At 35.2% G+C, this 22,414-nt stretch overlaps 1 protein-coding gene across 3 annotated transcripts in view; it reads right to left on the minus strand.

The window, feature by feature from the left end:
- Positions 1-22,414, minus strand: part of STXBP5 (syntaxin binding protein 5) — a 98,933-nt gene that overhangs the window by 5,333 nt on the left and 71,186 nt on the right. The window contains exons 19-24 of one of the 3 annotated variants that reach the window (XM_030448008.1): positions 18,535-18,600; positions 15,212-15,271; positions 15,072-15,119; positions 7,358-7,408; positions 3,005-3,244; positions 1,397-1,763 (exon numbers count right to left, since the gene is read on the minus strand). In XM_030448008.1, coding sequence (XP_030303868.1) covers positions 1,397-1,763; positions 3,005-3,244; positions 7,358-7,408; positions 15,072-15,119; positions 15,212-15,271; positions 18,535-18,600 — 832 coding nt within the window. The remainder of the gene's footprint in view (positions 1-1,396; positions 1,764-3,004; positions 3,245-7,357; positions 7,409-15,071; positions 15,120-15,211; positions 15,272-18,534; positions 18,601-22,414) is intronic. The other 2 variants (XM_030448005.1, XM_030448006.1) reach the window with 2 other exon arrangements.

Genomic DNA, 22,414 nt, shown 5'->3' on the forward strand with positions numbered 1-22,414 from the left:
TGAATTGTGTCTTAGCAGGAGACTTCATCTATGACAAACAATAGGAAGGAGAACAGCTAACATGACTTTGGAGGTAAATTCTACAGATAAGAGATAAAAAGAAATATTAACATGTAAGCACATCACCCAGAAATGGCAATTCTTTAGTGTATCTAGAATAAGAATATTCCTAATGGTGAGTTAGTAAAAGGGAAGTGCTTTGCTTCAGATCAACGTAAGCATAAAACAAACAGCTTCAAGACAAGGCACATTAGATGATAGGACAGGTATGACATCCAAGACAGCATCTTCAGAACACCAGTTTTCAGAATCATGTATCACTAGGTATTTGGCATCTTGTGTATTATACAGTACTCTAAAAACTTTACATGGACAGCACAGTAAGTTAATACTTGGAAGTTCAACTGCCCTACACAGTGCAACAATTCAGTAATTGTATGAATATATGGTAGCTGAACGTTATTAAGTTTAGTTTTAATTTAGGAAAAATAAGTACTTGCTCTGCAAGGTGGGTAGTATTTTCTAGAGATGTTTAGAATATATGTTGGGATATAGATCAACAGTGTAAACAGACAGTGTAAACTAATATTTTTCAATTGTAGCATGCATCCTATCAACTGTAGTTTTATTCTTAACTTCCTGAGAAAGTATCTATTTAGGGAATTTCCCAAGCTGAAAGTTTGCTTTTCCAACCTTAAAAATAGCCTTCTGTAATGCCATGCTCCACATTCATCTTAGCATTTACCAGGACTAAGATGTTGGTGCAAGAATATAGATAGATTCATGCTTGGAATGAAAGAGCATTTGGAAAAATTCAAGAGAGTATGTTAAAATTACATAGGTGACATTTAAGTACATTCAAACATTACTTATACACATTTAAATTTATAATTTAAACCCCTTACTTCAGATGACTTATATCTAGAAAGCAACTGATAGCAATTAATCCTGGCTTGAGTTTAAAAGCTTTAAGACATGAGCGAGCTGCATAACAAACTAAGGTAAGCTTGAGGCATGAATGTGATACAAGCAGCTATTGAAAAATATGTGGAGCAGAAGTCAGGTACCAGTTGAAAGTCTGACTGAAGGCAGTTTTCTTCATCAGAGAGTAAATGTACATTTTAGAACCCATCACCTGAGGGATCTATATCACACATTTTAAACTATTTGTTAAGCTGGGGTAGCCTGAGCTAAACTGGTCAACTTTTTCATGTGTAAAGTCATAACAAGTAAGAATGCATAATCAAAATTACCCTGGCCCACATTAGAAGCTCTTCAACACCGAGTGAATGTAGATTTTTGAAAAATTCATATTCATATGCAAAAGGAAGTTTTTTTGCCTATCAGAAGTCTATTTGTTCTTTTTATATTTAAGTTACTTTCAAATAGGTCTTACCTAAAAGTCATAATATGTCCATTGGCACAGAAACATGCAAGGCAGATACTATTACTCAATGACACTATATCTCCACGAAGAACAAAAGAAGTCTCTGTTATGTTTTGCTTATAAATACAGTTTTGGGATGGCAGTGAGATAACTTTTGCTTGCTTCTCTGAACATATCACTGCGTATTGGTTTTCACTGATTTCCTGAGAGGAGGAGGGGGACACTGAGACAGGTCGTCGCTTTTTTTTTTCTTTTTCATCTTTTTCTTCAGGAACGTTGTGTTCTCTCCAGGGTTCATGTGCTGGTGGCACCAAAGATCCTGTGATATCCAGAAAAGCCATTCTCAAGATTGCCCCTTTTAGCCTCAGAATCGTTCCTAGGAAAAAGAAGTTGAACATATTTCTAAAGAATTCCTACTTAGTCTTTCAAACTACACAAGATATCTTTAAGAACCTATTAAAATAAAAAACAGGAATTTAGGCTTGCCTCAGTAGCAAATCAGAGGTACCAAACCCTTAAATGTTTATCTAGAAATCCATGAAGCACATGCAAAAGTATGAAAACGTTCAACTTATTTTCAAGTTCATGTATGCATACTCTTCCATTAACTGCAACAGAAATGTATAAATCTATTAGGAAAGCAAAGCTAGAATTTACATTCATATTCAGTTCAGTGTCACAAATGCAATTTCATTCTCTCCTGAGTACAGGACAGAATAAGCATTTTACTTATATTTATTCACACACAAATAAAACCATGAACAATTGCTACATATACAAAAAATCCTACATGTGGATTTTTGGAAGGATCTTTTAAGGTTCATGCTGCAGATCCAGTGATTAAGCTTATTGTCCAGTCTGCAGCTTTGCCTTTATGATCAAATGTTACCAAGCCTGAATCCTGATGCCAGTACCATACTCAATAAGCACAGATCAAATATGGTCTAGAGATTTCACTATTCCTAATCACTATTTCAACCAAAAAGCATTGTAATTTGCATGTCCTGATCCCATCTGTGTTAATGAAGTGGAGCAGAGCAGAATGTTCTGCATGTGACAGTGGTATCAGAAAATCTCTATCTCTGCCTAACAGCACATTTGGCAAACTATTAATACATTATAACAACAAAATCAATTGCTGTTTATCAGAAAAACAAGATCCCTCAGCAATCCAAAGGAATGTTTTATCATTAATATTTAAAGCTAGTCGATTGATGCACAACCCTTAATTTGTGTGGGTTTTTTTATGATGGAGAAAAAGTTTCCTACCTTGTGCCTAAAAATTAATTTAGCCTATGAAATACTCACGTCTTCTCCTATTTCTGTTAGCAATTGCCAGGTACTATATTAAAGTTAAAAAACATACATTTCTCAGGAAGTATACACTGATATGTTATTTTTTTATTACGTGAGATCCTATTATCAACTTTGTAACTTTAAAATTCTGCTAATGAAGTAATCAACTGAGGATATTAACTTTAACAGCTAAAGTAATCTAGTATATATTGTTTCAATTAATCCATAGCTGATAAACACTTTTTCTTTTAAAAAAAAAATACAAAGCACAAAATCAATACTTTCTCAAAGTATACTTTAACCTGTCTGTTTTGTACATACCACTAGGAGAGACAATTACTGGCTGAAGAAGTCTTTGTTCTCCTCCTGGGGGTAAGTTCAGCACAATGACAAGCACTGTTCCCAGTGTGGTTCCAACCCACAAGCACGGAGAAGGTGATGTATCAGCCTTTCTTGTGAAAGTCTCACAAAAATGAAGAGCTGAAATTGCTTCACGTGTCTCTTTATCAATGCTAGTTACACTAGAACTCCGAGATCGACTGAAAGAGTTGTCTTTGACATCTGAAAATAAATCAGTAATAATTACAAAGAATGGCAAAATGCAGGCATTAAGAGAACTCCTATTTTCTTTTTTGTTCTTTAGCGTGATGTACATACTAGGTAGCTTTCTATTGATTATTACTCCTGTTTGGTTCCTTCAGTCATATTTCCTTTTGGCCCAGTTTTTAACACCATATCCTGAACAAAGAGCCAAATCTTTTTTTGCAGGTGTTACTACATCATTGTAATGAAAAAATGTTAGGCATATTTCTGCCTGCTTAGGACAGAGAAGAGTTATCAAACAGTACTGCTTAAAAAAAGACCTAAATTACAAGCCCTGCTGACAATTAGTTCATTGACCAGATTAAAAAATACTGGTTTCCATGAAACACAGTATAATAATCTATTATTAATTATTACTAACCTAACTATTTTAGTTAATTAGAACTTCAGTGGCAACCAGACAGCACAGTAACATTAAACCTGTAATGACTCACAATTATATTGTCCCACTTAAGGAAATTTTATGGATGATGTTTAAAGCTTATTGATACACACCAGAACTTTTAGGAAGAGAAATAAAATCCTACCTGACACTGGTAAGAAAAGCTAAAGTATTCTATTTTGAATACTGTATAAAATAACACAAATAAACATTTTCAGGATATCTTGCTCATTGTTTGGCAAGTAAGGTTCTTGTAACAAAGAGAGAATTCTAATATTAACAACAGACTGAAACCAGTAAGTGTGCTGCTCCATTCGAGCTTGTGCTGTCTGTACATCTGGTGATACTTAACACATCAGCATCTCTGAATTTATCTGTGATTCACAAATTAATGCTTTACTTTCTTAATGCATCATTTCAAAATTTTTGCTCAAGACAGCCCTTACTAGTAAAAGCTTGATGCAGTTTATATAATGAGGTATTACTTTGGATCTTTGGGTAGGCTATAGGTGCAGTGGGCATCTTTAAAGCAGGATTAAGAGCTAAAGAACAAGATTATCCACACACTTTCTGGAAGTATCATTATGCTAATATCATTAAACTACTGCAAGACTTTATAAAAAAGCATCTCACATGTATTTGAAAAGCATACAAACTAGATTTCAGCTGACCAAATACAGACATTTACTCCACAAAAACAGCGAATCTTTAAGAGAAAATTGGCTATTCCAAGGGAAGAAAAATTGTCCTGATTAATTTTATCTACATCAAATGTAAAACATGGATTATAAAAAGAAACCAGATCAACCACTCAGATGTTACCATTCTAAGTTTTCACATTTTAAAAAAAAGCAAACCCAGAGTAAAACATTTAAAGCCAGTATTTGTTTTATAATTCTTCTAATGACCACAACCTCTTTAGATGTTTTTTTCAGGCTTGAATATTTACTAACTTAATATTTTTTTCAACTACAGTATGGATTAATCAGTCTGAATTAACTACCACAGGCATAGTATTAAATGTGCATTTGTTGAGTTGTCTCTGTTTGAATATTTGAAGAACATGTGTACAAATTCCAGAGCACTGGAATGGGCATGAAAAACCCTATAAAATCAACTTGCCAGACAATACAGACAACGAGGAGTGGACATTCATTCAGAAAAGAGAACTGGAGGTAAAGCATTTAACTGCATTGATGCATCGAGTTTATCCTGAAGTCAAGGAAGAATCTCTGGTTTGTTAACAGATTATTTTCAGACAAAGAGGAAGAAACAACAGCCTGAAGAGTCACCAGACACCATTTTATCAGAAAGATGAAGCTCTTCTGAGCCACTGAACAAACGGACAGGACCTAATGGCAACAGTACCTTAATTATCTGCATTACAACACTGAATGGCATACTGCAGGCTAGAGTATGTTCAGGATAACTTCTGTTTCAGAAAGTGGAGGACAAATATACAAGTGCATCCTTTAGATTTTGGTTTGACTGGTTAGGGAAGAAAATGGGTGGGTTAAAGACCTAAAGACGGAAAAATCATTTGAAAAAACAAGATCATGGAGGAATCGGTTTCAAGAAGACATGGAGGAAAAAAAATGACAGAGAAAACAATAAAATCAATTAACTTTGGAGAAAGGCATTTTGGCTGCCTTCTAGAGCCAGTAGATACAGCCACAGAAGTGACCAAAAATCCAAAGAATCTGACAATCTCTGAAGTACACAATCCAAAAGCTATTTTACTTCTTTAAGTGTGATAAAGATATTATTAGTGTCTAAAGAAGTTATTTACAGACCTGAAAAACCTAAAAGAATTTTACACAGAACAAAATGAGGCATTTAAGTGCAGATATCCACATATGTACAAAATGAAGCAAACCCAGTCAAAGACTATAACAATCTTGAAGATACAAATTATTTTGAATATACCAAAAGTGAGATGACCAAAAAAAAAATTCCATTACTTTGGTACAAAAAATAGCAAATGTTAATATAGAAAATGCCAAAACTTTTTCAGGATCAGGAAATACTGAAAGAATTTCAGCACTCTCTTCTAGTCTTAGTTAAAAAGAAAAAAAAAAAAAGAGAGAGAGAAAATTTAGTTACTTATTGTTTGCAAAGAACGGGGAGTAAAACAGCAGCAGAATTAGAACGAACAGGATAATATTAAAATACAAATGGGGTCCAGTTTGCAAAGCATGGTAAAATTCACCCTAAAGTATGCCTCATGCATTAGTAAACATAGCAATAGAGAACAGAGAAATTGAAAAGAGAAATCAAGTTTTTCTGCTTTTTTGTGTCAATAAAACCATAGTTGAATTCCTCTGATTTGAGCACAAGAGTCTAAGGAAGAAGAGTAAAAATTCCAAATGCAGAGAAGATTAAAAGATGACATGCTCGTTTCAGACAACATAACCTAGAAAAGGAAAAGGAATTGAACTTTGTGGAAAAAATTATCTGCCAAAACAAAGATTAGGGATATGATGGCAGCTTTCAACAGCATAAAAGACGGTTAACAAAAAGACAGGGTGCATATGTTGTCCGAGTTCATTGTGGAAAGGACACAGAAAAGTTAATACGGAACCAAGAAAGATTGATTAAACAGTAAGAAATTACCTTAACTAAAAAACAGAGTTTTATGTCTGGGTTTTTTCTAAAAACTTATGTATTGGAGGCTTGTAAATAGATGAGAGGTTAAATTGTCAGTCATCTGGATCCATGCCACAGCAATGGATTAAAGGATCTTCAAGTGCTCCTTCCAGCTTCACATTTCTCCAAGTAGAGCAAGCCGCAATCATCAACTGTAAATCAGGGTGGTCCAGTTCAGTTTCAGGACATCCCAGAACCAGAGACTTCTTCCTTGCTGAAAGCAGCAGCTGTCCAACACACAGTTCTGCAGCTGCCAGTCTGATCCTGGTCTGCCTTCTGCTGGGCTTGTGGCAGCCATCCTGCTGCAGGAGAGGCAGCCAGCTGTGGCTGGCAGAAGGCAGCTCTCACATTCAGACTCCATGTACTGCTGGAGGTTCACAGCTCTCCCCCATCACCCACAAAGCAGGGGAGCTGGATCTGATCTACAGGCTGGCAGTCGAAGTACTCAAAAAACCCAAAACATTAAAATAAAATCTATTCATTTGCAGGCTGTTTTGCTTATGAAATATAATGACCTTTAGCAGTAGAGACTTCAAAAGGGAAGTGATTCTTATATAAAAATGTAGTGTGCTTTACCAAGAAAAATGAAATTCTCAGACTGGTCATCCATTCACACAGCTCTATATTGTTTTCATTCAGAGAGTGTGGTCACAAGACAATTAACATTTGTAAAACTTAGTGGACCTCAACATATGCTGCTATAATTTTTCAATTTAAGGATATTAGTTCTAAATAGGAAATAATTTTCCATACATTATGTGCTTATTCAAACTTCTGCTGTCACAGCAGTACTGATACAGTGACTGACAGGCATCTAAAAATTACCAGGAAAATGTGATAAGCCATGTACAAGATTTGCTGGCTTACCTTATGGTGACAACAATGACATTTTGTGCCTGAGAGCCCCAAGAAGAGTGCAATTAAAATTTTAGTTCTACATTTCAGATAAATGCAACGGAAATTCATGGCAGGACTCATATTTTAATATACTCACATTCTCTAAAACAGTCTTAGTAAAAATAAAATCAACTATGTTAACTTACCTAAATCAGGCTTTAACTCAGTTGGCAAACTTAGCTTCCTGGACATCTTTGCTGAAAAGTGAAGTATATCCTTTTTTAAAAAACAATAAATATGATTCTCGTGGCCTTCATTTTGCCTCTTACCCAATATTTCATTTATTACTGTTTATTTCATTAATTGCAGTACTTAACAGGATATCTATTAAAGAAAAGCCCCACTTCCACGAGGGAGGCAAAGTAGAACATGGAAGATACCAAAATCCCCAATTACAGCATTCTATGACTTTTGCCAAGCTTCAATTCATTTCTCCTCAGGCTTCAGGCAGAACTTGATGAACTGGATGAATTGTGCTTTGGCTGAAACTCAAATTTTATCTCCTCAGGTGACAGGACAATATATTCTTGACTATTGCAAGAATGTGCACTGAAGTTTACATGAAGTTAGCATCTCATCCTCTCCTACCTTAGTTCCTGATCCAATCCAAGGTATTTAAAACAGAGATGAACTTTTAATTATGCTAATGTGTCAATCACATCTAAGCAGCTACTAATCTGAAATGCAATCTGCAGCCTTAGAAGAATGAAGACATCACAGCAAATAATTATAAAATCAGCAGGATACAAACACTTGCAACACTGTCAAACAAAAAATATTGTAATTTTGATAGTAATTGCTGAAGTAACAAAAAACCCACACCAAAACCAACAACACTTGAACTCATCCCTGACTTGGAAAATTGTAGGAATAGAAATCTTGTGGTCCATTTAAAATGCAATCCAGTGCTCACAAACGCTGGTATATTAAAGGTCACTAAAACTAGTAGCCATACATCCCACTTTCATCTTCCTCTCAACAAATCCCAGAGTCAGAATAATTTTTTTGTAGCATAACTAGTAGACCAGCGCTAGACCTTGAATTTATCTCCCAGCCATGTGCTTGACTTTTTTCATATACCATTTAATTCTTCACTATCTTATAAGGGTCATACTTCTCTGCCTAAATCAGATGTTGAGAATAGCCTCATAATTCCACCAGTTTTTATTGGATATCAGTCACACAGCAGCCTGAATCTTGATACTTCTCCCAGATAAAAATAGTGATAACTCATGCTAATTAAAATTTTAACAGAAATCACTATTTTCTATGTATCCTGAAGAACAGCCTTTGAAAAGGGAAATATTTCACTGTATCATCAATCACACTCATCAATATTTCAAAGGCTAGTTATTTGAAGAGTTGAACAGTTTTATTCCTGTCATACATTATAAAAATTTGAGAGTAAGACTCCAAAAATAATCTTCTAATTTCCTTCATGTGTCAATGTTACAAAGTATGTCCTATTCAAATTAAATTGAATTTACTGACTCTGACTGAAATGCTAATAATTTTACTTATTTTAGAGCATGCTGGAACACAAAAGTCCAATCATATTTTTCACCCTCATCCCTGCATTTGCACTGGCATCTTTTTAGCTTAAAGGTGAGGCCAAAACTCGTAAATAAAGCTACTGCCAAGGGTTGTTTTCAACCAGATCAAATCCTGTTTCAGATACAAACAGAAAACTGTGCTATAAAAAAACACTACTGACAAGAAGCCTCTCTTTTTGCTGACAGATTGAAAAGAAATCATGAACCTTCATCTGGAGTTCTGAATTAAAAGACAGGAGACATCCTGAGATATTTTCTGTTAGACACATAAAACAAAAGCTGAGATACCGAATGAAAGCTCAAGCATGCACACAGAAAATAACTTCAGTTATTTTTGGCTTTTTTGCAGTTTTTACCATATGTGAATACCAGAAACTTAGGTCTACTTTGTAGACCAGAATGGTCAATTCTGGATTTTCAAGCAGAAATATTTAATACAATTTTAACAAATTTAAAACTGGAGAAATTTAAAAAAAATAAATAAAAAAGAAGATAGTAGGTAACAGGTAATATAGCAGGTAACAAGTACAGGCAAGTGTCATACTCGATTCTAAGAGTCAATCCAGTCTTAGCTTTTTGTTTCTTAGTGAAAGACCAGCTGTGTGAACACACCTTTACTACAGCAGTGAGCTGTGCCTAAAGAATATACAGTAATTGTTAAAAAGGATATCATTGCTAGAAATAGTGAATTTATACGCTAAGCAAAAAAACCCACATCCACATTTCACAGCACACACCAGTCTGTTAAAAACCTGAAGAATTCAAACATAGTAGAAAACGAGAACCTATTTACATAGCAGCAGTGCCATCTTGTGTTTAAAGAAAAAAGTTCCTAAGGATGCCATAGAAAAATATTTTTCCAGCTAAGCCGTTTTTAACTAACATTACTTAGTATAAAAAAAAAGAAAAAAACAAACCACAAAGAAACCCTCTGATATTCACATCTGGCTTCTGGTTTACAATGTTTTTTAAAAATGTTCACTATGCTTCAGATGAAAATCAGGAACGTGCTAGACAACTATAACATAAAATATACAAAGTGGAAATGGTAGAATGGAGTTCTACTCAGCAAGTGCTCAGTGTCAGGCTTTTTACTTCAAAGGCATTGCAAAGGCAATGGTGACTGCTGATGCTGTATCTGACATCAAGTAGAAGATGTCAGAGTTTAATACCTCTCTTGGTGGTAGCTAAAGCAGCATTATGGCCAAGACTACCCTTCTGCAGCTGATGTGAGACATGGAAATGGAGACTGGGGAGCTCTTTTACTCCTCCTGGCACCCTGATGCTCAAGGCAACAATTAGTATTATGCTGTGTTTAGACTTCAATAATCCTCTAAATCAGAAAACCTGGAATCATGCAGACAAAAGAGACACACTATTTTTTTCTATAATTAGGCATTATAGAAGAGAATTATATGGGAGAACTGTCCAAAAACAACATTTGGAATTCTTGGGTATTTCCCATAGGTTAGGCTTGAAGGGGCAGGTGTTAAAATATACAATAAATATATAATAAAACCGGTTACACCTTGGCATAGTAACTTATATTTCAGCATAGCAGGCTCAACCAGTTGGTTGACTCAGGACTGAACTATAAATACGTAGCCATGGCTTAAAAGTAATAGTTATGTTTTACCTGTAGTGGGTCATCCTGAGATGATATTTTGCAATGTATAGCACATCAGTGAGAGCTCATGCATTGCCTATTTAAAGAAACAGTCTAAAACTTGTGAGAAAATTCTAAAGATTATAAGGGAGACAAGTTTCTTAGTGCTTTGACAAACAAAAGAGCCGTTTACATAAAGACTATTTCACTTAACACTTCATGAGAAATAACTGAGCAGCTTAGATTTTGTTATACATACCAAGTTCCCAAATTATTCTGTGCTTGACAACTACACAGAAGGGAAAGCATTGAGAGGCTTAAAGAACTGACTCTTGCACTGATGACAGTAAAACAGCAAAATAAGTTATGAATGCTGAAATCTCTAGTTTTGATATAACACTGTTACAAAAGAATTCAACAAAATGTGTACTTGATGTAACCAAAATTGGATCAAATTATTTGATCAAACACACTGGAAAGTAAAGTCCTACTCTTGCATTAGGACAGATGTCAACTTATTATAAATATCTGAAGAATTAATTGCAAGAAAACAACAAAACCAGCCAGTGACTTGAGCACTGAAATAATTAGTTGAATACATAGAACATAACAAATGTGAGAAACCTTATTTGAATAGTACTAGCAGGGGTCATAGAAGTCTGGAATTCAAGATACTCTGCTTAGAGCTGCCTACTAATATTGTTTGTAACTGGTTCTATTTTCTGCAGTTCAAAAATTTAAAATTAATTTTCCTAAAAAGTAGTTTATGTATAGTCTACTGGATAGTTAACAATGTCTTAGTACCTACAAGGTTCTGCATGCATGTTCACAAAAGCCTCTTCCAGTAACTGGATGTTACAACACCTCTACTTCTGACCTGATCTATAACAATGCATTAATTCCATACATTTTTTAGGTCAAATAATTAAGAGACAAAATGTTGCAAGATGAACCCCTCTTAGGCACAGCACTCTGAGGTCCAACAAGTGTTCCAGCAGAAGTGCACAAATAGTGCTCTGAGTCTGTTGCCCTCAGGACTGGTTAGCCTGGCTCAGTGCTACTGCTCCAGATTCAACTGACCTCTCTGCTGGCTTGCTCAGGACTGAGCTGAGCCTGTGCTTCAAGCCTCACCTTTTATTGGCCCCCTAATCCTGCTCATGCGCAGTTGGGGCCCACCCTAATCAGGCACAGGTGGGCTTAACACAAGCTCATGCCCACTACCTGGTAAATAGTGGCACCTGGTTGCCTCATTTCACTACAACATTTTGCTGAGGTCGATAAAGGTCGATAAAGATGTAGCTGAAAGCCAACTTATACCTAAGTACAAAATATGTTCAGAAATCCTTAGAGCTCTTTATTTTTTCACCTTGCCAGTCTATATTATTCATTTAATAAAACATAAATGTGATTGATATTGGCAAAAACTACATAGTGAAACTGAATAATAGGTTTAGGTATCCTTTAAAGATAAGGCACCCTACGTCTATGGTTGGGCTTGATCTTAAAGGTCATTTCCTACTTAGATGATTTTATGATTTATACAGCATACCAAGGACTTGGAAAGTTTCATCCTTGAACTTTTGTTCTGAGGGCTATGCTATTAAAACCTATGATCAGATATTGGATTACATTATCTGACAATATTGAAAGGTAAATTTTGTAAAGCTCTGATCACATATTTTCTATACCATGAGACATTATATATAGACATTTTGTAGTGAAATGAGGCAACCATTTGTTGTGTTTCAGGCCTCACCTTTTATTGGCCCCCTAATCCTCCTCATGCGCAGTGGGGGGCCGCTCTAATCAGGCACAGGTGGGCTTAACACAAGCTCATGCCCACTACCTGGTAATTAGTGGCACCTGGTTGCCTCATTTCACTACAACAAAATTATGAGTAAAACAGCCTAAGATTTTGTTTCCACTGAAGCTGGATCACAGTGCTTTTCTATAAAAATGACATGGCCTTAGAAATTAAATGCTTCCTACAAATTCTTCCTGAAAGTTAATCTACATTTGAACACTTCTCTGTATTAGTTCACACAACATAATTTATACTTTCAATTACTTGACATTCCTAAGAGAAATGGCTGCTTTTGATAACAGGTGTTATCAACAGAAGTATTTTCCATCATTTCTAGAAAAGCTTAAACTATTGTATCTTTAAGGCAATTGCAACTTTTCCAAAATTGATTTCTGATGTAAATATAAGGGAAATGTGACCAAAAGAAACATTCACAATAGGCTTTTACCTTACTATTCATTCCTTAGCACAGAATGTTCACAACTGAGTATTTAGAAAAACACCAACTGCTCTTAACAGTATATATAACAAAACTGAACTCTCTGTACGTGAAGCATTTACATTGTTTTATTTATGCTATTTTTGCAGTAAGATCCTTTTATGAAGCAAAACTTGTTGTGTGATACTGCCACTAATGATAGCAATCTGTAGAAATGAAGATGTCTCTAAACACATTTCAGTAGTGATTAAATTGACACTGGCTTTATATTTCTAAATGCACGTTTATGATCTTACCACTTTACAGCCCTGTCACTTAAATGAAATTACTTCTCACTTTCCAAGCAATGTTCCCTTACTCACTGTTCCCACGTGAGGAAACAAACAGCAATGACATTAAAAGCAACTGAAGTTACCAATGTAAAAAATTCTGGAAAGAATTAGTACTTATTGCACTGCAACATATAGAAGTTAAGGACAGTTCAGTGACACATTTTAGAAAACTTTTACAAAAAGAGTCCATTCACAGTCGGCAATTCAGTTTAAAACAATGAAATGTAAAACCATGCAACTATTAAGAGTGAAGAAAAGGTGCTTTTACTTATGTGGAAGAGCTTAGAAGGTAAGTTTAGAAAGAGACATGCCAAGTAAGCATGCCAAATAAAGTATAGAAAATATGGCAGTGGAAAAAACATTCAGTAAAGAACATCAAGTCACTCAAAATTCAACACAGATAAAATAATTAAGTTTCTTTAAACTTCCAACAAATGTATTCTTGTCTCAATTAACTCTGCATTTAACTTACACCCTGAAGAATCCATCTCTCGTAAATATATGTTTTGGTTTTTAGCTATGAAAAACACAGACAATACTTTCAGTGGAAAGACTTCAAGCTGGAACAGATGTCAAAAGTTCTACGGAATTGTCATTAGCATGTTTTACTAATACTGTATCATTACTTTTTTTAAAAAGTGGGAAAAAAATCAAGTCACACTCAAGCATACTGTTTTTTGCACAAGCTGGCTTAAATTCAGAGGAGATTGCTTTGGGACAAAAGGGAAACCTTAGGTCATCAACAGGCATTCATATACCATGCACAATATTAAGCATTGTTTTTCACATTAGAAGAACTAAACATAAGTTTGTAGTTAGCCTGGATTTCCTTTAGGAGAAAATGTTAATCAGTACTCCTGTATGTTATATATTTGTTTTTTAATTACAGATGAATTGACACAATATATTATTGACTGCCATTTGCTTTCCTGAATTATATTGTCTTAAGCAGTGTAAGAACTCATCTTCCCTACAATTTCTGTAACCACTGCAAGGTGGGCTCAACATAATAGAGGCAAACAACACAATCTTGCTGGTTCTAATTCTGTAACTCATTCCAGAGACAACTTTGCCATACATTTATGTATCTCACTGAATTTTGAGTGAGTCTTTTTCTCAGTTACTGAATTACAATGAAAGGGATTAAGGACTTAGGATAAAAGTTGAATTGCCAAAAAGCAAATCAAAGGGAGACTTCAGGAAATTTCCTTCTCTCTTGTCTTAACTCATGGTTCAACACGAACTACGAAATAGCAGTTTGGCAAACAGCTACAAAGTAGTTTTAACCTTTCCATCTGACTAAAGAGATAGCATATTAATGTACTAAACAAAACCAAAATGAACCATTGACATAATGATTCTGTAATGAAAATAACCACATTCCAGTTCAGGAAACAAGAGTCCCTTTCCCAAAATGAAATTAAATCATACAGTCTCTCACATTCACTTATATAATGACCCAGTTGTCAGGAGCTGAGTTAATTTTCATTACAATCATAAAAGGGTTCAATCTACCTGCATGCAACATATCCCAAAGCAATTTTGTCACCAAATTGTTTGTAGGATTTTGTGTCACTGTTGGATGCAGAGAAGCAAGTACAGTTCTAGAACAGAAACGGGGAGTACATATATATATACATTTATATATATATATATGTATAAAGAATATGACCAAGCCCTTTTACAGTTGATTAATGGAAAACATGATACCACTTCCATCTTCACCATAGTCATATGGAAATCTGACTATATGGCTATAAATGCAACACATATAAGGAAATTAAACGAGCCACACGTTCTTGAAGAGAGCATACCTTTGCCAAAGTAGTGGAATACTGTTGTGACCTGCATAGACTGAACTCTTAGTATGGATCAGAATTTCACCCATCCAGAAGGTAGAGAAGTGCAATTGAAAATCAGAGAATTTAAACCACCAATATCCTTGATTTCTTTTTTAAATTAGTGCCCAATGTATTTAGTGTAGAAGCAGCCCATAGAACTACCAATTAGGATAAAGAATGAAAAAATTAATAACTTAATGCATTGAATTTTTATTTATTTTTTTTAAATTTTGCTGCTGGGTTAGTGATAGATTAGGAACAGAGCAGAATTTTTCTAGTTCCTACCTATGTCATTGGCTACCATCTTGGAAAACATTCTGCTTTTGGTCTTCACTGTAAATAATATTTTAATAAAAAAATATCAATCTAAGTGCAAAGGATAAACTGAAGAAAAAGTAAAACTATAGAAAATAAAAATACTGTACCCTTTTCTATAAAATTATTCATTTTTTGATCATCATCAGAATTGTTTGGTGAACCAGAACCTATAAGTGAAGACAGAATGAAATGGATATACAAAGATACACCTTTGTCACAAAACCAATGTATAAAACACAAGCTTTGAGTTTAGCTGTCTGAAAAGTCCCAATTATTTTGGTGTGACAGGAACTCTGCCATACTGACACTAATCACAAAAAATATAATGCAAAATACAATGCTGCACAGTGAAGCAAGTTTATTGCTAGAAATATTTCCCTCATTGAATAATATGTTCACATTAAATAATTAGGCTGCTGTTGTAATTATGGTTTCAGACACATATTACCATAGTGATTTACAGAACACAGCCTTAAAAATCAAATATTTTGAAATTTTATTTTTCAATGCAGCAGGGGGGCACAGTGCTTCAACTATTCTGCAGACAGCTCAGGGTGACTACTGTCACCTGGGAGTTTTCTAAATCCTTAATACAGAAAAAACAATGTTGGCTATTGGCCACAACTGGAGGCTTACCATTGTCCTGAAATTAAAACATAATCAACTAAGAAAATGCCAACTATAATTGTATATTACATTGAAGTATAAAGTAAGAAAAGGATGCAAAGATTTTGACACCCATTAACTTAAAAATCTGACAGTTCACAATGCTATATGATGTTTCATGGGTCAGATAAACGTCTCCAGAGCCTAAGCTGATCCCTGATTAATTTCTGGGGAAAAAGCACATGATAAAGCTATTATTTCTCTTGCATTTCCACAATATTTCTATAGTTCTCTACGATACTCTTCTAACTTGCATAGCCAGGTAGTCCCTTCCACAGGCTTCTCACTGGAGGAAGTCTAATACAAGTTGGCATCCACTACTCTTCACAGAATCACAGAAAGTTAGGGGTTGGAAGGGACCTCAAAAGATGGAGTCCACCCCCTGCCAGAGCAGGGTTACCTACAGGAGGTCACGTAGGAATGTAGATGGGTTTTTGATGTCTCCAGAGAAGAAGACTCCACAACCTGCCTGGGCAACCTGTTCCAGTGCTCCATCATCCTCACAGTAAAAAAAATTTTCCCTCATGCTTGCATGGAACCTGCTATTCTCAAGTTTACATCCATTGCCTTTTGTCCTATCATTGGGGATAATTGAGAAGAGCCTGGCACCATCCCTCCTGGCTCTCACCCTTTACATATTTATAAACATTAATGAGATCACCCCTCTTCACCATGGCATGGAAAGGTGGAAGAGGCGCAAGATTTAGATCACTCAAGCAAATGCAGACTTCAGCCCTAAGGGTGGCTGGTCTGTTTTACCAATCTAATTTTAACAGTAAAGCAAGTAACAATTGTCAGTCCCATCCTCCAATCTTAAAGCTAGTAACAAGCAAACTTTTTATACTATGATATTTTCCTCCTAATTAGAGAGCCCTTGGACTGGAAAAAGTCCATCTAAGTCTGGCTTTTTCTACTCTTCAAGTTCACAAACACTGATGTATCTCTAACATGTCCTCTAACATCTTTGGAAACAAAATGCAATTTTCAAGCTTCTTTCCCATCTTGTGCTCTTGCCCATTAGATATGCAAAATTTACAGCAAATCTAAGGTACTGAAGCTCTTCCCTCTTGACAAACACCACCAAACTATTTGGTTATCAGGAAGCACTTCCCTAAGTATCCTTCTCCAAGGAAAACTGGAGAAGTCTGCATGAATTCACCAAGAGCTGGGAGGAGAGGACAGAATCAAGGGAAACACTGAACAGTCCAACCTTGATACTTTAAGATCTTATTTGGGGAATGAAATAGTAGCTTCACCCCTTCACCCTTTTGTGCATTCACTGGTTTTGATACTTTAGACTTAGTTCTCTTTAGTATTGTGTGTGTACCTATGGCATTATGTACTCTTTTCAGAGAGCACTCAGGTCCCCTAACTTATAGACCTTATTCTAACATGAATTAACTCCAAAATAGTCTTCTCAGACAGTCAGCTCAGATTTGAGATCGAGTTCTGCCTCTACAGGCACTGGAATTTCACCCTAATTCTGTTTCCTTTCAGGACATTTGAATCCATCTATTCTAAGTTGTCTCATTTTTTGATCCTAAAATAAATATCCAAATTGCATTAATTTTTAACCCACTTCAGCTAAAACAATCCAGACAGCAGGGAATGATGGGAGGCAAATTGCTAAATTTGGGATTTCTCCATCTAGATCTTGATTTTCATCTTTGGGTTTGCTTTCATTGCAACGTTTAAGGGAACTGTGAATTGAGTTTTACAGTACTTCAATTTATGAAAGAATCCCTCCAATTTATATAGCGTTTAAAGTTTTAGCAGTACCAGTTTGAAATGGTTTGGGTTGACATTTGAGTAGTGCTGGAGCAAGGGGAAAAAATTATACAGTTTACAGGCTACAACTCATGATCTTTTTGTTGAATGCATTTTATAGCAGTCTATCAGAAGCTAAACTTAGCCTGGATTTTAAAGTGGGTCGAGTTCAAATACCTTAGCAAAAATCAGTCTCCTCAGCCTTGACAGAGAAAGCGGTTTACTGCAACTACAACACTGCGCAAGTTGTCTACAGACGTAGGTCTTGATATTTAAAAATGAAATAGGGAAGATGCACTTTCTAAACAACACAAAAATGCTTGCATTAAGGTGATGCTGCAGTTGACATCCCCATTTACGGGTATTTACATGGCTATAGCCTCAAAGAGCAAATTGCTGAACAAAGCACTAAATAGTATTAGATACTGCTGAAATTTAAGTTAAAATATTCACATACAGTAGTGGTATGGTAACCAAAGCAAACAAATGAACAAAAAAAAAAAAAAAAAAAAAAAGAAAAGAGGGAGTGAGGGATTGTTAAGTAGGGATCTCCTATCTTGTAAGAATTCCGGTTTCTAAAGACCTCTGATTCCGAAGAAAAACAGTAATCTACCATGTATGACGAAGCAGAAATGTATTAACTCTTTTTACAGAAATTACCAGTTTTGAGTACTGTTAGACAATCACATGAAATATTACAGGAATTCGTGCATCTCTTACCAACGTTTCCAAATTATCACTGTGCAGTAATGTTTCCTGAAGCATAAATATTTCAGATTACACCTCTCTTCATTCATCTTTATGACATATTCCTATCATATCTCTTAGATCGCCCTTGTTTTAAAAATGCAGTTGTGCTGCACACCAAAATCACACAGTTCAAACGGTTTGTGAAAAAGCAACAGGTTTTATATAATTACTTAACTAGTAAATGCTGACAAATCATGCCAACTTTTGGACTAATATGAAGCTGAATACCAGAGAAAGGTATGATTACCTGAAGTGGGTGATTTGCAGCGATCTTCTGGCACAACTGAGCCTTCATTAATATCACAAAGACCCGCTGAAACACAGAAACAGTGGATAATAAATACATCTGCTATTCTATCCTTTCTCTTGCTGTAGTTTGGAACTTGATTCCTTATTAGAAAAAAAACCAAACAAACAAACCAGCAAGCTGAGACAGAATTTAAGTATTACTGTTTCGGTTTCTTTTTCAATAGGGTATTACCCACAGTGACTGTAGAGTCACTTATTTCATTGCAAAACACACTGCATCATCAGATTTCAGTGAAAACCACAATATTTTTAGCAAGATGCATTTATCAGAACAGTTAATTTACGAGCTATAAGTATAAAATTCATTTCTGGTTTGAAAACATTCTGGAGTTACATTTTTAATCTAATTTCAAAAGAAAGTCAGATAAAAGAAGACCTTGAAATTTACAACCATGTGTGCAGTATGATGTGTAACTTTTTTCAAATTATTTTCTCACTGTTAAGGTGATATGCTTTGTATTGGCTGTTGCATTGCCAAGCAGTTTTCCAGCAAAACTCCTTATTGGTACCAACTACAGAACTTAGGTTCTATGGGGAATTTCACTAAATTTTTACATCATGAAATCTGATCATTTGAGTAACTGCAAAATGTTACTATCTAAAAGCTCATTCCTCCCACTCCACTAAAGAAAATAAAGTACAGAAATCCACAAGCAGATGCTAAAGATACAAGTTGCTTTATAAGAGTTCTAAATATTACACCATAACACTAACTAGAATTATACAAGGAATTTTGTGTTTTCCTTTTTGACAAGAAATTGCTTTCAACACTGCCCATGATTAAGTTAACTTTATTGACATTTTAAGGCTGGTAATGCATATTTAGGTTTATATAATCAAGTCTTCCTTCAGAAATGTCATGATGTGATACTAATGGATACAAGCATATAATATTTGACAGCAATAGTTAAGAAATTAGTTAAAATGAAAAGGTTTTGCATGCGCACAAGTGTCTGAAATAGACAAAAAGCTTGAGAGCTGTAATGGTTATGGCTACGGCAGTAAGGGCTTGCATATGCAAACCCTGCCTATACAGCTGCATTCTACACATTCACAAGTGTATCTGTACAAACCTGTTAACTGATCACACACACACACACACACAATAAAAAAAAAAAAAAAGGGAATAGCTTTATCAAAGCTTTCATTTTCCAAATACAGAAGTTAATAATTTAAAAACAACAAAAAATTCAATGTGAAACATGTTAAAAGTATGCTGTATTTACAGTTTTAATTATGTATTAGTATTTTTTAAGATTATGAGCACAGATGGCTTGAACACCAAAACTCCATTACTAGGATTGATGTGAAACTGTTAACTGACGTTAAGGCTTGGTTAGGCCTACACTAAACAGTCCAGGAACTGATTTCAGTTCTAAGGTACACAGTGAAATGCCAGGCAGAAGCTATACTTTTTCACTACACAGAAATAAAAGAAACCATTTAATTAATTATTTATCCATCAGTAAATCAATGAGCACCATGGGATATCTGTGGTAGATATTCTGTAACTAACTATGATGGACCTCTGAAAGCACTGCAGTTTTAAACACACAAGAATCTAAATGTTTTGCAATAGATGGTTGAGTGAAAATATTTTTCAAAAAATCCAGGTTCTGCTTTCCCAACAAGCAAGAGAAGTTTTAGATGGCTGTGCTGGGAAGGATGGAGTTTTAGATGGAGTGCCGGGAAGGCAAACCTGTACTGCGCTTTTAGAACCAGCTGCGTTTCTAGATCATGTTCCTTTTAGAGTCAAACTGTAGAAATCCAGACAGTTCAGGAACTTAATTTCCTCTTTCCCGTAAACATTTTAATTCTTTATCTTCAGAGAAACACTCTAACCTCTCACACTTAGAAGTGAAATCTTGCAGTGATGGAAATAGTCTTTAGCTAAGAATGATGTTACACACTTACATGCTTAACTTCTTAGCAAGAAGTCTGGAGGTTATGATTTTATTGATATGCATTTTATGAATAACTTGTCAGCAGATCCAACACAAAACATTCATCATAAACTTATACGCTAATTTTATGCATAAGAATTATCCCACTAAAGTATGACAATCATGGCACACGAATCTTGGAAACCTAAGCAAAGCCATCGCTGCTATTATTTGAGAGAAGGAACAAGAACAGAAAGTAGTTTTAAACATGACTGTATAAGTAATTAAATTGAGTAAGGAATAACAAAAATTGAGTTAAATGTATAAACTAAGAGGGTTTGTCCATGATCAATGAGAAGAAATTGGTGTAACCATCGTTACTGCTGTCTTAAAACCTCAAGTAACCCTTAAAAGAAGCAGTGTGTACATCGGCAGTAAGACAGCTTCTCTGGTTTCAGGCTTAAGGCATATGTGCAATACAGAAACAAACTGATCCAAGATATTCCTTTTCAGAACTACAGACTACATCCTGACCACGACAGAAAGATATTGGAAAGTGACCTTCTAATGACCTTGTAGCTTATTGCTCTAAACATTGCTGGCAAAAGACTTAAAATCCCCCAGTGAATAGAAAAATCAAATACTGTCATTGAAGACAAAATCTACCATGTGTTGCATTTGAAACCCTAGAATTACAGCCCAAGTTCACTGATGTATAAAGTAAGTTTAATGAGATTTTTGTCCATTTTTCACATAAGCTTCGGGCAGATATATCTCTGGATAAACTATGACTTGACAGGAAACCAGCTTAATTAAAAATTACAGTTAGAACTAGCTTGAAAGGAAGATACAGAAGTCAGAATTAATAACAAATAACCTGAAAAAATTTCCCCAAATGCAACAATCAAACTTCCTGATTCAATTCTAGACTTGGCATAGGTACAGTTAATGGTAGTCTGGTTTCGTTGATGTTTAAGTTATAAATTCAAAGTTCATGTCTAGATCCAGTTCAAAGAGAAAGAGGATAAGGAAAATAACTGGAATAACCAACTCCAGAAGAATTCTAGGCATGTACTTTCTTTAGTCTGAATTCTTAAATTGTTATAGATTACATTCAAAAAAGGCTTTTTGATGTATAATATATATTTTTTAAATGTTGCATGCAAAAACTGCTTATATTTTGTCAGAATCCTACTGCCTCTTGTAGAACCAAGGAATACTAATTTATAAAAAAGTTTCATTGTATTGCACTAGTTGAGAGGTCAAATAAAATCTTTTAACTCCCACCAAAATTAAGTTGCTAGAGTTAAGATTGGTGTCCTATGTGAACTTCATCACATGTATGGAAAGTAACAGCTGTCCATAAGTACTGGTATTTAATCAAAAGTACCAATTCTTTGATCATTTGGTACCCATATTGTCTTCCTTCGTAATGGCTCCTGTCATCACTAGTAATGACTATATCAAGCAAAGGTTTCTGAACAGTGTAAGCCTCTGCTGAGTAAAGTTTTTATCACTCTTACTTGCACCTTGTTTCTCCTGACACGTGGCCAAAGTTGTTTCCCTCCCCCCACCCACCCCACCCCCTGTTATGACTTGCAGGCAAAGGCTGCCCTCACTTTTATCCTTGACACTGTCTAGAGAAGGCCTTCACAGAACACATACACTGCATGCTTCACAAACTATAAATTGCCACCCCAAACATGTGAGTAATATACCTGGTATGATCACTGATAAATTCCAAAACACGATCACAACTGGGAGCTTGTATCTGTTGAGCTAGCCTGAAATGACATTTTACAGTCTAGCTAGTGTAGAGAGCCTTGTCTCTAAATAGATGCTGCTTTAAGACGGGAATCTGAATTTCTTTTCTGAGTAGAAAAAAAATAAGATGACAGAAAGATACATCATATTCTTGCAACACAAGTGAAGGGA

The sequence above is a fragment of the Calypte anna genome, chromosome 3 (genome assembly GCF_003957555.1).
Source record: "Calypte anna isolate BGI_N300 chromosome 3, bCalAnn1_v1.p, whole genome shotgun sequence".
In the NCBI taxonomy this organism is placed as follows: Eukaryota; Metazoa; Chordata; class Aves; order Apodiformes; family Trochilidae; genus Calypte; species Calypte anna.